Consider the following 11,815-nt stretch of genomic DNA (forward strand, 5'->3'; position numbering starts at 1 on the left):
ATGCGAGGCAACAACATTCAAGGAGATGGCGATGGCGATGGCGATCGCATAGTCGGAGACTCAGGGAAAATCGTAATAACAATGGGTGTTTGCAGCAGATCTAGAGGGCGAGCCAAGCCGTAACCCCTTGCAGAGATCATTCACACCCCTTCCAAGTTGTCAAGGGCTACCAGACATATTCCTCACAGTCCTTCTACGCTTCTCTCAGTTGATTACAGCACATATCAGTACGTCTATGCAACAGAAATATAGAGTGTTGTAACAATAAATCCACATTTATCTTATCAGGAAACTGCTGAGCACACTCAGCCCACAAACAGCCGAACAGATCAGGAATCCGAGTGGGTAGCCTGAGGGGTTGTCTTGTGTGCTCGCGGACCAGAGCTATAAATGTTCCCATCAGCAGTTATACCCGGAGGCTGAAGAGACAAAGACATACGTAGCCGCCGATCACAGGGCCGAAACACCGCGCTAGACTCACGATACTCTGCGCCAGTCCGTTGGCCAAACCCACTGCATTCGGCGGTGTCACTGTGGACAGTTGAGCGTGAAAGAACGCAGAAATAGAATCAAAAGACTTGCTGTAGTTGACGAGAATGGATATGGACGTGTAAGCGAAACAACTGCCACAATACCGCAAAGCACTATAATTGAAAAAGGTGAACGCGGGGTAGGGGGGTCGCGGAGATCTTACGTGCTAAGGACCAACGCTAGAAACACGAGATGATTCAAGTGGAAATAGATGAGAGAAAAGGACATACCGGCCATTAAAACAATACTAGGTTTACTATTACTGTCTGCACTGGCAAATGGTCGGAGCAATGTTACAACAAGGTAGGCTGGTATGAAGAGCGCTGATCCGATTCGGAACATTGCAAGATGGGAGAACCTGCCACGAGGAGGGCTAAGAAAAACATCAAGCTCTTGCACGGAATAAGACTGTGGAGAGGAATACCCGATATGACCGTAGAGCAGGAATTGGTAGAATATTTGGGCGAGGCACATTAGCGCAACTAAAACCAAGGATCAGAAGCGTCAGAGCATTAGCGTCAACTTACTTAGTTGGGCAAAATTACCCGCATCCAGGTTCAAGCCACCCCCTGCATAGTCGCTGTCATCTATTAGTTGGATGGTGGTGACGACTTGATGTGCTCACGTGACCAAGTAGCTAAGAAACACTTGATCGTGTGTTGTCGAATGGAGAGCCAGGATTCCGTATTGTACGATGACAAGAATAGGAAGCATGGACATCAAAGAGGGTGGCGGAGGTTCAAGGGCAGCCTCAGCGTCATGCTCGGATGACTGCCGCGATTCGAAGATCGGCTCTAGACCATCCGTTTCAGTCTGAAGCAGTTGTTGGGCGTCCAACATGGCGGGAGGAGTCCTGACACCAGAATGCGAGAAGATACTCGGCACCGTAGAGAAGCGGCGAGCTCCTAGACTCCCGTCGAGTGTTTGGGTAAATGACGATTGACGAACCGCAACTGGTCGTGGACTTTGGCCCGATGGGCTTCGTGGAGAGCCCAGTCGATTTGGATGGACACTGGTACTGGCAGATGGCCTTCTAGCAGAGGCTCGTGATGCGCGACGTTCTGGAGTCAAAGTGTTTTCCTCAGGATTGTCTCCCGGATCTGCTTCGTCATTGGAGTCCCCCTCCCAATCATCCTCAAAGGGATCGTCGTTGTCTACGTTCAATGCAGAAGCAACCCAGAGATCCGCAATACTCGTGACGGCGTTTTCGTTGGCCATGAGCAACCTCTGAGCAAAATTAAGATCGCTCGTTGTGGAGTCACGATGTCCCTCGACGTTGCTTCCCCTGCGGCGACGAAGGTTACTGCTCAGACTGCCCCTTCTAGCGGTCGCATTGCTTTGCAACCGATTCCGATATGCGCTGCTGTAGCCATACGCAGACCCATTGGCGCGACTCGTTCTTGAGAAAGTTCTTGTTCGGTCAAGTCTCACCGCAGACTGAGGCGATGGCATTTCGAGGTTTGAGGGAGCATCTGGTACACGTTTCGCAAAGTATCCAGAAAACTTCTTGCGGATATTGCCAGCAATGGAGGTCCGGTCATCATCCTCAAATACAGGCGTTGGAGGTCTGGACTCCTCAGTTTCCTCGGGTATGGGGGGATGAGAATCGTGTTTCTCAATGAGGCGGATCGTCCCCTCGCGAGGACCGCCATCGGGACCGAGGAAACAGCCTAGAATCGAGCCTGATGCGATATGTTAGGAGCGGGAATTTTATTTTGATCTCAGTGTCGCACCAATTAGAGTAACGCAGGCCGCAACAGCGCAGGGTAGCAGATACGGGAAAGCGGCGAAGATGGTTTCCTCGAATACCCCGGGCCATTTGAGTGCTGGCCGTTCGACTGGAAATTCGATGAGCTAGGTCAGATGAAAGCACTGCATGGACACACATGCTCCTCCCACGATAGCACCAGCGACACCACCCATACCCCAGCAAAAACTAGCAACTGTCAGCTCGACGAAGTTAATGGCGGAACTCGGTAGATACCCCAAAATGGCATAAGCCCTGGCTTCATTGGTAGAGTCGGTGATGAAAGAAACTGAGCCACGAGCCACACCCACTGCACCGGCAAATACACCCTGTAGAAGCCGAATACAGATCGCCTCCTCGAGGGACGTGCTGGTGCCGAACACAGCGCAAGTGATGGCGCTTCCCAGTAATGAAACCACAAGAACGAATCGCCTTCCGTGCTTGTCAGCAACAGTAGCCTACGGAGATGTCAAGACAAAGAGGGGTGTCAAAATTATTACGCACCCAGAGGATCGCCGTCAGGAATTGCGTTAGGAAGAATGTTGACACTATGTTGACGTTTTAGGTATCTGCGGTTACTTGTTTGGATTGTTGAGGTCACCTAGTATCCCCGTCCAAAACGCGACCTCGGCGTCATCTTTGAACTCTCCAAAACCTGGTAACAGTTAGCAGATGAAATTCCAGTTTGAATACCGCACTTTTGACCATGAACAACACAAATGGTGTTGACACATTGGCTGACAGGAATTCACCAAGCATGGTCTATGGAGATAAGAAATAGGACGTGTAGCAAGTGGAAAGGCGTACAATGGACAGCACAATCATTGACAACACTGGTAATGGTGTTGCGTTTGTCTCTGCCGAAGACTGGATCATATGAGGCATTGGGGGTCGCTCCGCGGTCTCCTGTTCTTCGCTGCGGTTTGTCCAACGCGATGCGAAGCTCGGACGATGTTGGCTGAATGCGCTAAATGAGATTCTACCCATGAGGCGTCTGACTGGTGACTCTGTCGCTAGCTCAGTGTCGTCCAGAGCAGATTCATCGCGGCCAAATGAACGTGGAGGCATGAAGGAAGGAAGTGGTGAAACACAGGCGCGAGTACGGCCGAAAGAGCGCACCACCGTCTTTGGCAAGCCTTGGGCAAAGAAGGCTGTCAATCGCTTAGTTGACATCATCGGTCTTCGATTATAACACACGTCAACAAACCAGATAAGATGAATCGCTCTCCCGCCCATCGCAGCCGATATTCCGCGCCTCGTTGTCGCGTTTCATCGGTACTGCTCAGGTATTTCTCGGCACTGTAGCGGCCGCCGCCCGACATAACGTTACAATGGTGGGTTACGGGAGGTATCCCTTTTTCAAGTCGCCATTCGACCAGTGCATTTTTCAAGCATTTTTTTTCTCGCGTGCCTGGGGTTTTTTTTACTTATTGAATCACGGGAAAGACTGTGCGGTTGGCGAGTGGATACGGTTCACATGCAACCGCCTTGATCATTGTGACCCGCAAGTTCAGCGGTCGATGAATTTTGCATCTCTTGTTGGAATGCGGGCCGAATAGCCCTATTTAGCGTTTAGTTGCACAAGTAAGTAAGTATCTTAGACTGGGTGCGAAGTGAAATCGCCGCCGCCACCTGGCCGCAAAACTTTGCTTAGCCACATGCCGGAAAATGAGCGTGGGAGCCAACACATCACGGAGGTAAAATTTCGTGATCCCCATTTCAAAGTTGTCTTTGACCGTCATGACACATCTCTGTCTATCTCTGTGCTCTCTGCAGCTGAGCCTCCATTCCGTGCCGCACGCAAGAGTCAATGAAACCATCACCAGCTGTACCATTTGAAGGAGCCCGAGGCAAGAATAGCGCAGATTGTTGAAGACTTGAAGCTGAAACAGCATTGTACGCCCATTTGGACAGAAAGTGACTCGATGTTTTACAGGCAGCCCTGAACGACATACACTGCCGAAATAGCAATCGGGAATGGAGCTACCGGCGCGGTTTTCTCGCACTCTCGTCACTCCAAGCCGTGTCACACACCGAATAATTGAACGCCTTTTTACCCGCTGGATCTCGATTGCTGACAACTCGATCGTTTTTGACGCGCGCCGCGCCGCGAAATTATAAAAGCAAGGACTTGCACTCTTCTCTAAACCCGACGCGTCTTTCTCCTCCGTCGCCCTTCCCCTTCGTACCTTTTACTTTCCTTGTCCTCTCTTTCATTCTCCCCAATGGCGTCCTTATCCCAGGAACCCAAAAAATTCGTCCTCCCCGACCTCGTCTCGCACTGTACATTCCCCATCTATGTCAGCCGCCACCGCAAGCAAGTGGAAACCGAGACCAAACGCTGGCTCTTCCGAGGCGACAACCTACAAAATCCCAAAATTCGCTCACGATTCCATGGGCTGAAATGCGGAACTCTTTCGGCAATGTGCTATCCCGACGCTGGCTACCCACAGGTGCGCCTCTGCGTTCTCGCCAAGTGTGGTTCTGACCTGGGTTTGCCCAGCTTCGCGTTTGCAACGACTTCTTAACCTATCTCTTCCATATCGATAATTTGTCCGACGACATGAATAATCGGGGCACGCGGACTACCGCAGACGAGGTCCTTAACTCGCTCTACCACCCCCACAAGTATCAAGGCGCCGCACGTGTGGGCAAGATGACTCGCGAGTACGTCTCGCCTTGCACATATTACCTTGCTGCTCACTCCATGTCCTAGTTATTATAAGCGCATGATTCTGACGGCCGCGCCAGGCACTCAGCAACGCGTGGGTTTTGTTCTTCCTTTGCCAATGCGATCCTCACATCCTCTAGTTCATCGAGACATTCGACATGTTCTTCCAATCCATCACCGAACAAGCCGAAGCCCGGAGTGAAAACGTCGTGCCTGATCTGGAGTCTTACATTGCACTGCGAAGAGACACGTCTGGTATGACCTTTTTTTAATCCGTTCGCACTGTCTGAGTCTGTTTGAAAGGCTGCAAGCCGTCCTTCGCGTTGATGTGAGCGTCAAACTTGTCCGTTCTTGTCCCCTCGCTGATCATACCTCACAGTGAGTATGCCAACAACTTAGACATTCCCGACGAGGTCATGGAGCACCCACTCGTCGCCAGTCTGACGGAGGCCGCCAATGACCTTGTTACCTGGTCAAATGTGAGACATCTCGTTTGTTCAGCTAAAACTTGCGGCTTAACTGATATAGGACATCTTCTCGTACAACGTCGAACAGTCAAAGGGCGACACTCACAATATGATTCCTGTCGTCATGGAGCAGCAAGGTCTCTCGCTGCAAGAAGCAGTCGACTTCGTTGGCGAAATGTGCAAAGCCACCATTGACCGATTCTGCGAGGACCGCGCAGCCCTGCCATCTTGGGGTCCTAAGATCGACCGAGATCTCGCCATCTATGTTGACGGCTTAGCCAACTGGATTGTCGGGTGCGTAACACAGTTCATTGCGATGAAGTGCGTTGTTTAATTGCTTTTGTTCTCCTCAGGTCATTGCATTGGTCGTTCATGACGGAGCGCTACTTTGGGAAGACGGGTGCTAATGTCAAACGCAGCCGCGTTGTTGACCTGCTCCCTCGGCGGGTGTGATCTAAGGGACGAACTTATGGCGAGTTGACAATGTCCTGCTCAATATGCGCGTCTCAATGATTTGTGCCCAGGTTTCTAAACTCAACTAACCCTCTAATAACTCTACTACTCCGGATGGATCTGGATCCTGTCTATTGGGGAAGACGGCGACACCAGATTTTGGTCGCCTGTCTCGCTGTATCACTACTTCGCGCTCTTTTTCCGTGCTTGGACAAAGACGACTACCATATATTCTCAAGTTGTCCTTCTTCTGCTTATCTCTTTCTTCTTTCTTCTGACTCTGTAGCGTTGACTATCTATAGAAACCGTCCTATCCTTTCTGCACATATATCTACTTACCCCACCTTCGTTTCCCCACCTCTAGATTAACTTTTACTTTAGCTACCTATAGTTCCGTATGCCTCGTATGTATCGCCATGCGTCGCACCACTAGTCTCCGGAAATAAAAATGTGGACTTTCTGTGCGGCATGAATATCTTCAACAGCTGTTGAGCTTTTAGATTTAGGCTTGAGCATCAACTCAGTGGCGAGTTTCGTGTGGCTGATGCTTCGCAAGCTGAAACCCAGGATGGGTTTCCGACTTCGAAAGCGGCATGTGGCGGTTTCGACCTACGTCACACGCCGGACTCCATTGACCGCATGTCCGGTTAAGTTTTGATTTTCTCACGGCAATTTGGTTCCGTTCCGTGGATCAAGAAAGCGGCGTCCTGACTTCGAGGACATCTCCAAGGAAATGGGACATATTCTATTTAGCACTCCCGAGGATAATCCAGGCCGTGAATACCTTGCAATTGTGCAGGTGAAACACTGGCAGTCGGAGAATTTTTGTGTGGCTCAATGAAGACCCAGAGCTGTAAAATTGGGCATCATTGTGTTGGCTCCGTGTTCACCTGGCGGACAGGTGGCAACGCCCACAACGTCGGCTTTGTTTTTGTTCTCCCCTCGGCTGTTGGTCAGTCTACGGAGCCCGATTTGGCAATCGGCCATCCAATTTGAGATCCACGTTGAAATGTAGTTGCGATGGTCATTGCAGTTCAAGTGATTGATTGATACTATTCGATGGACTGGTATCCGTAGGGTCCGTATATTTAGACGAGACCGTACACTACAAGTAACTGGGGCCTGGGAATGTCACCCCGACGAAGCGCGCGACATCGTCGTGTTTGACGGGAATGGAGACTGACTGACAACTGTTGCATAATGATAACTGTTCAGTTGCAAGAGCAAAACCAATTGCAAGACGATCACGAGAGTGAGCAAACTCCGCAGTGCTACTATACTCACTCGTTGCGGTGAGCGGGATCGGAGCCGGCGCCGCGCCGTATACCTGCAAAATTGTAGCCGGATATCATATAGTTCCCTGTTTTCCGTGGCTGTCGCGTGGTAAGTGGACTCGGAGGGCAAAGCATATCTGCCAGATTATTTCACCCTTCCGCGACGCTGGGCGGTCACTCAATGCCACTGTCAAGCAAATGAAACGCCCTCGGTGCTGTTCAAGATTGCATCTGGCGGCTCCGCGTCGTTCCCAACTGACCGCGGTGAATCGTCAATCTTTTGTTAGATGGTGAAAGAACGCCAGCCATAATTAGGGCGCGGAACACGGTGCAACTATAATGCCACCGGGTGCAAATCAGGGACAGCCACTTTAGCAGCGCAGCCAACCAACCAACCGTTCACTTGCAGGGAGACAATTGGCCGTGACAGCACCTTGGCAGTCGCCGCGGCTTGCGCGTTGGTTGAGGGGGTCCGATGCACAATCGGACCGCCAATGAGATTCTAGATGGGCAGAATGAAGGCATAGCACATACAGATGTAGCCAGGCATTGCATCCCGTGTTATTAGTCGACAACTGTGTCGTTCTGTTCAGTGCGGCGTTCCATCCGAGTCCAGGAGGGCCTAATGAAGGAAAGGGATCTAAATGATCGCCCCGGCAGCCTTGAGAGTTGAGATGACGAGGCTTCCAGATGCCAGTAGAGTCCGTGGCGACCAGGTACAACTCAGTCGATGAATTTTTGCATCTGCATCCAAGTGTGTGCGAAAAATGCTGTATTTTATCGTTGGTAGTGAGAACATTCCGGTCTAACACCCGTCTGAGAAGTTATTTGACGAAGTTTCGTGGGTGCAGTCGCAGAGAGCTGTGTCGTGGCAAGATGAGTCACGAATTCTTCGAGCTAAGAGGAAATATGACACGTGACCGTATATTTGCTGCTTCGTTCGTAAACCTCCAAAATGGAATCACAAGCGCTGAGCAGTCCCCGAACCAATTAGAACCAAACTGGTGTTGGGCGAAGCCTGATGGCAGACCAAGTCCGAAGCAGCTTTACAACCCAGTCCTGCACCAGCCTGAAACCCGCAGAAAAAGCTCCTCTCGGCGACAGACAGAATGTGAGGCGGGCCAAGTTACAGATCGATTGGTAGTGTACACGCGTGAAATACAGATGCAATAAGGAAGGGTTTATTTCGTGCCTGTCGCACTCGAGAACTTCGTAACCGACTTGGTCTGCAAGACGTGTCAGGGATAGGTGGAGGATCAGAGGCAAGAACTTACCCCTTCGCTGATCGCGTGCTTGGCAAGTTCTCCAGGAAGGATAAGACGGACAGAGGTTTGGATTTCGCGGGATGATATGGTACTCTTCTTCGAGTATTGTGCAAGCTCTAGAATATGGGTCAACAGCTAGCCCCAGGTATTGGAAAGGATGACGGACTGGAGGCTTCGGTAGCAATCCTCTCGAAAATGTCGTTCACAAACGAGTTGAGAATGGCCATCGCCTTGTTGGAGATACCAGTGTCGGGGTGGACCTGCTTCAGGACTATGGACCAATGAGAATGGGCTGACCAGCACAGATGAGCAACGAACCCTTGTAGATGTAGGATGAGTACGTCTCCTTGCGGACTTTCTTGCGCTTTTTCTTCTCGCCATCGGCTGGTGCTGCGGCCTTGGCCGTCTTCTTGCCAGCCTTCTTCTCAGTTGTCTTCGATGGGGCTTTGGAGGCGGTGGCTGGGGCTTTCGACGCCGTTGAGGCAGGAGCTTTACCAGCAGTGGAAGCGGGTTTGGGTGCCATAGGTTATGAGGGGGGTGTATGAGAGGGTGGTGGTGGGTGGCAAGAAGAAAGTTGCGTTCTCAGCGTCACCCTCGGTTTATATAGGCTTCCGTGACTAAGCGGTATCAAATCATCAACAAACGCGGTGTGACAAACTGTGACGCAATAAACAACGCGTTTGTTGACGCGTCTGCTATGGACGGCCTGTTCATCTAGCCTCGTTCTATTCCTGAAGGCTGGTAGAAACCACAGTATCCCTGGTCTCTAAGTCCCACAATAGACACGCACTATATGCTGAAGCGTCGTTTACGATTATTTGGGTTGGCTGCTTCAAGCTATAAAAGGCAGCGTTATTCTGTGACCCATCATCTTTTGCTCTTCGAACTCAACCACCACCAACCCACCAACCCTTCGCATTCTTCCCTTCGCAATGTCTGGCAAAGTCAGCGGAAAATCCAAGTCGGGCAAGGCAGCTGGCGGCGGCGGCGATGGCAAGGCGCAATCGCGTTCCTCCAAAGCCGGTCTTCAGTTCCCTGTTGGTCGTATCCACCGTCTCCTCAAGAAGGGCAACTACGCCCAGCGTGTTGGTGCAGGAGCCCCTGGTCTGTCCGTTGTCACTTCCCCGTTCCTTTTCCTGACATTCTTCAACAGTCTACCTCGCTGCGGTCCTCGAATACCTAGCCGCTGAGATCCTCGAGCTCGCTGGCAATGCTGCTCGCGACAACAAGAAGCATCGTATTGTCCCTCGCCACCTTCAATTAGCTATTCGCAACGACGAGGAGTTGGGAAAACTTCTCGGCAACGTCGTCATCTCGCAGGGCGGTGTCGTCCCTCACATTGGTACAACCATCACTTTTTGTTTGCATTTTCTAAGGTGCTAATCGCTTGTGCAGATGCCGCGCTTCTTCCTGGTTCGCTTCCTTGTGTCGACTGTCTTGCTCGTTTTAACCTTCCACTCAGATGCATCCAAGAAGAAGGGCAAGGGCGCCCAGGAGTAGTCATTTATGCTTTTTTTATTTCCACTCAAAGTGAGTCTAGTGGTCGTTCACTGATGGATTATTCTAACGCGTGGTTACCAGACACGACCGTTAGGGTCTTTGTACTATCTTCGCTCGTGTATTTGTCGTATCTTGTAACATTCGCCATAATTCTATCTCGTCACTTGGGGTCTCCAGTAATAGTTGTGCTTCTCGAATAGACTCTTGTTGATGGTGAGACCTGTTTACTCCGCTCCATGATGACCGCAGTGACTTTCGAGCGCCCATCATGTCGCTCTGGCTTCTCCTCGCCGGTCTTTTTGCCTCTGGCTATAGCCAGTTGCAAGAGCCTCTGCAATTGACCAGGAACAAGGTTATCGACGATGCCCTGTATTCCTATGTCCTAAGTTGAATTTCTTGCCGTTAAATGACCCTCTTCTGACGACTTCTCAGGTGAAATGCAAGCAGGGAAGGCCGCTGGAGTGTCTCTGGCCATAGTCTGGGCAAACGGGGAGGTCGAATATGAAACCTGGGGCAAACGCGATGAGCATGAAGTACCAGTGACGACCGATGTGCGTCCAGACATCCCTCTCGTTCGTTCTGACCAGTCTCCACAGACGATGTTCAATCTTGGCTCGTGCTCTAAGGCGTTCCTGTCGGCTTCGCTGGGCATTCTAATGGACGATTTCTCCAACGGGGAGAATGCGACCTCCTTGCCCGACAGGGTCTCCGAGTTCAACTGGAACAGCAAGTTGATCGACCTTCTGCCCGGCGAATGGGCCCTCGAAGACGAGTGGGCGACCAATAACACTGACTTGAAGGATTTGCTCTCTCATCGAACTGGGGTACCAGCGTGGGTCCACCTGCCCATTTACGAAATAGTGCTCAATCCAAATGCAGACACGATGGCTCGTACTCTCCATACGAATCTCCGAGCGACATCGTTGCTAAATTGCGCCATTTGCGCAGTTCGGATGAGTTGAGGCAGCGGTATCAGTACAACAACATGGTATGTCCTTCACAAATCTTGTTCTACCCATTAACTCCAAACAGATGTATGTCACTGGCGCGCACATTGTGTCCAAATACTCGGGACTGGACTATCGCGACTTTGTTGAAGAGCGCATCTTCAAGCCACTGGGGATGAAGTCGTCGACGTTGTACCCTGACCGGGCAGCAGAAACCGGTCGTTTGACTCAGGCGTGGACTCCCCTGGCTGGTGGCCGCCGCATTCCGTTCTTCATGCCTGAGCACAGTGCTCCCCTTATTGCTGGTGCGGGTGGTGTCCAGTCTACAACGGAAGACATGGTGGGTTTCTTCATCTGATCTCCACTAATAATAATAATGTCTTTCCTAGGCGGCATATGTAAGGACCCTTCTGAACCAAGGCGTGGATCCGCGCACCAACAAGACCATTATTCCCAAATCGACATTTGACCTCGCCACCTCCGCCATCACGGTTGCAGTCGAAACCGGCACCGAGTCTACCTCCATTATGGGCTATGGACTCGGCTGGGGGCGTCTTTCATATCGTGGGCATGACGTGGTAACCCACAACGGCGGCGCTCCTGGGGTTGCGACTCGTGTCGAGTTCTACCCGCAAGACGGAGTCGGCATTGTTGTCCTGATCAACACTGCAGTCCAAGACACCCTGCGCAATATTTCGCGAAAGGTTATGGATCGCGTGCTCGGACTCCCTCCCCGCAAAAACAATCCGACTACAAAAGACCCTCCTCATCCACCGAAAGCTGTAGAAGTTGCGAAACCCATGCTCGGATTCGAGGGGTCATATGCCAACCCCGGCTATGGCAATTTCACCCTCTGCAGTCCTATTTTCTCGGGCAGCTCAGCATGCAAAGCTGTAGTCCACGACTTCCTTACCGTCGACATCCCCAGCGGGAAGTTTCCCCGCTGACTTTGGCGAACTT

The 11,815-nt window shown here is 51.3% G+C and overlaps 5 protein-coding genes across 5 annotated transcripts; 3 read left to right on the plus strand and 2 right to left on the minus strand.

The window, feature by feature from the left end:
* Positions 1-276: 276 nt before the first annotated feature.
* MIND_00153200 (Histone H2B) lies at positions 277-3,600 on the minus strand (the record flags this gene model as incomplete). Its single annotated transcript, XM_037358457.1, has 14 exons — positions 277-384; positions 440-644; positions 695-710; positions 762-904; positions 956-1,013; positions 1,059-1,111; positions 1,157-2,213; positions 2,265-2,369; positions 2,418-2,736; positions 2,783-2,826; positions 2,880-2,933; positions 2,977-3,040; positions 3,086-3,429; positions 3,486-3,600. The coding sequence occupies 14 exons, from the start codon at positions 3,598-3,600 to the stop codon at positions 277-279; spliced, it is 2,685 nt and encodes an 894-aa protein (XP_037226367.1).
* Positions 3,601-4,503: 903 nt separating this feature from the next.
* On the plus strand, positions 4,504-5,869 carry MIND_00153300 (Terpene-synth-C domain-containing protein; the record flags this gene model as incomplete). The annotated part of the gene is made up of 8 exons (XM_037358458.1): positions 4,504-4,731; positions 4,782-4,945; positions 4,995-5,043; positions 5,090-5,204; positions 5,253-5,277; positions 5,329-5,428; positions 5,478-5,710; positions 5,770-5,869. 8 exons carry the CDS (start codon positions 4,504-4,506, stop codon positions 5,867-5,869), a joined length of 1,014 nt encoding a protein of 337 aa, XP_037226368.1.
* A 2,455-nt stretch (positions 5,870-8,324) lies between these two features.
* Positions 8,325-8,931, minus strand: MIND_00153400 (Histone H2B; the record flags this gene model as incomplete). Its single annotated transcript, XM_037358459.1, has 4 exons — positions 8,325-8,369; positions 8,418-8,524; positions 8,575-8,679; positions 8,727-8,931. The coding sequence occupies 4 exons, from the start codon at positions 8,929-8,931 to the stop codon at positions 8,325-8,327; spliced, it is 462 nt and encodes a 153-aa protein (XP_037226369.1).
* A 409-nt stretch (positions 8,932-9,340) lies between these two features.
* MIND_00153500 (Histone H2A) lies at positions 9,341-10,002 on the plus strand (the record flags this gene model as incomplete). Its single annotated transcript, XM_037358460.1, has 6 exons — positions 9,341-9,512; positions 9,562-9,691; positions 9,729-9,750; positions 9,804-9,821; positions 9,871-9,938; positions 9,990-10,002. The coding sequence occupies 6 exons, from the start codon at positions 9,341-9,343 to the stop codon at positions 10,000-10,002; spliced, it is 423 nt and encodes a 140-aa protein (XP_037226370.1).
* A 174-nt stretch (positions 10,003-10,176) lies between these two features.
* MIND_00153600 (Beta-lactamase domain-containing protein) lies at positions 10,177-11,802 on the plus strand (the record flags this gene model as incomplete). The annotated part of the gene is made up of 5 exons (XM_037358461.1): positions 10,177-10,294; positions 10,341-10,740; positions 10,788-10,896; positions 10,941-11,195; positions 11,245-11,802. 5 exons carry the CDS (start codon positions 10,177-10,179, stop codon positions 11,800-11,802), a joined length of 1,440 nt encoding a protein of 479 aa, XP_037226371.1.
* Between the last annotated feature and the right edge of the window lie 13 nt (positions 11,803-11,815).

This window comes from Mycena indigotica (genome assembly GCF_014461135.1).
Source record: "Mycena indigotica strain 171206Taipei chromosome Unknown Mind.scaff0001, whole genome shotgun sequence".
In the NCBI taxonomy this organism is placed as follows: domain Eukaryota; kingdom Fungi; phylum Basidiomycota; class Agaricomycetes; order Agaricales; family Mycenaceae; genus Mycena; species Mycena indigotica.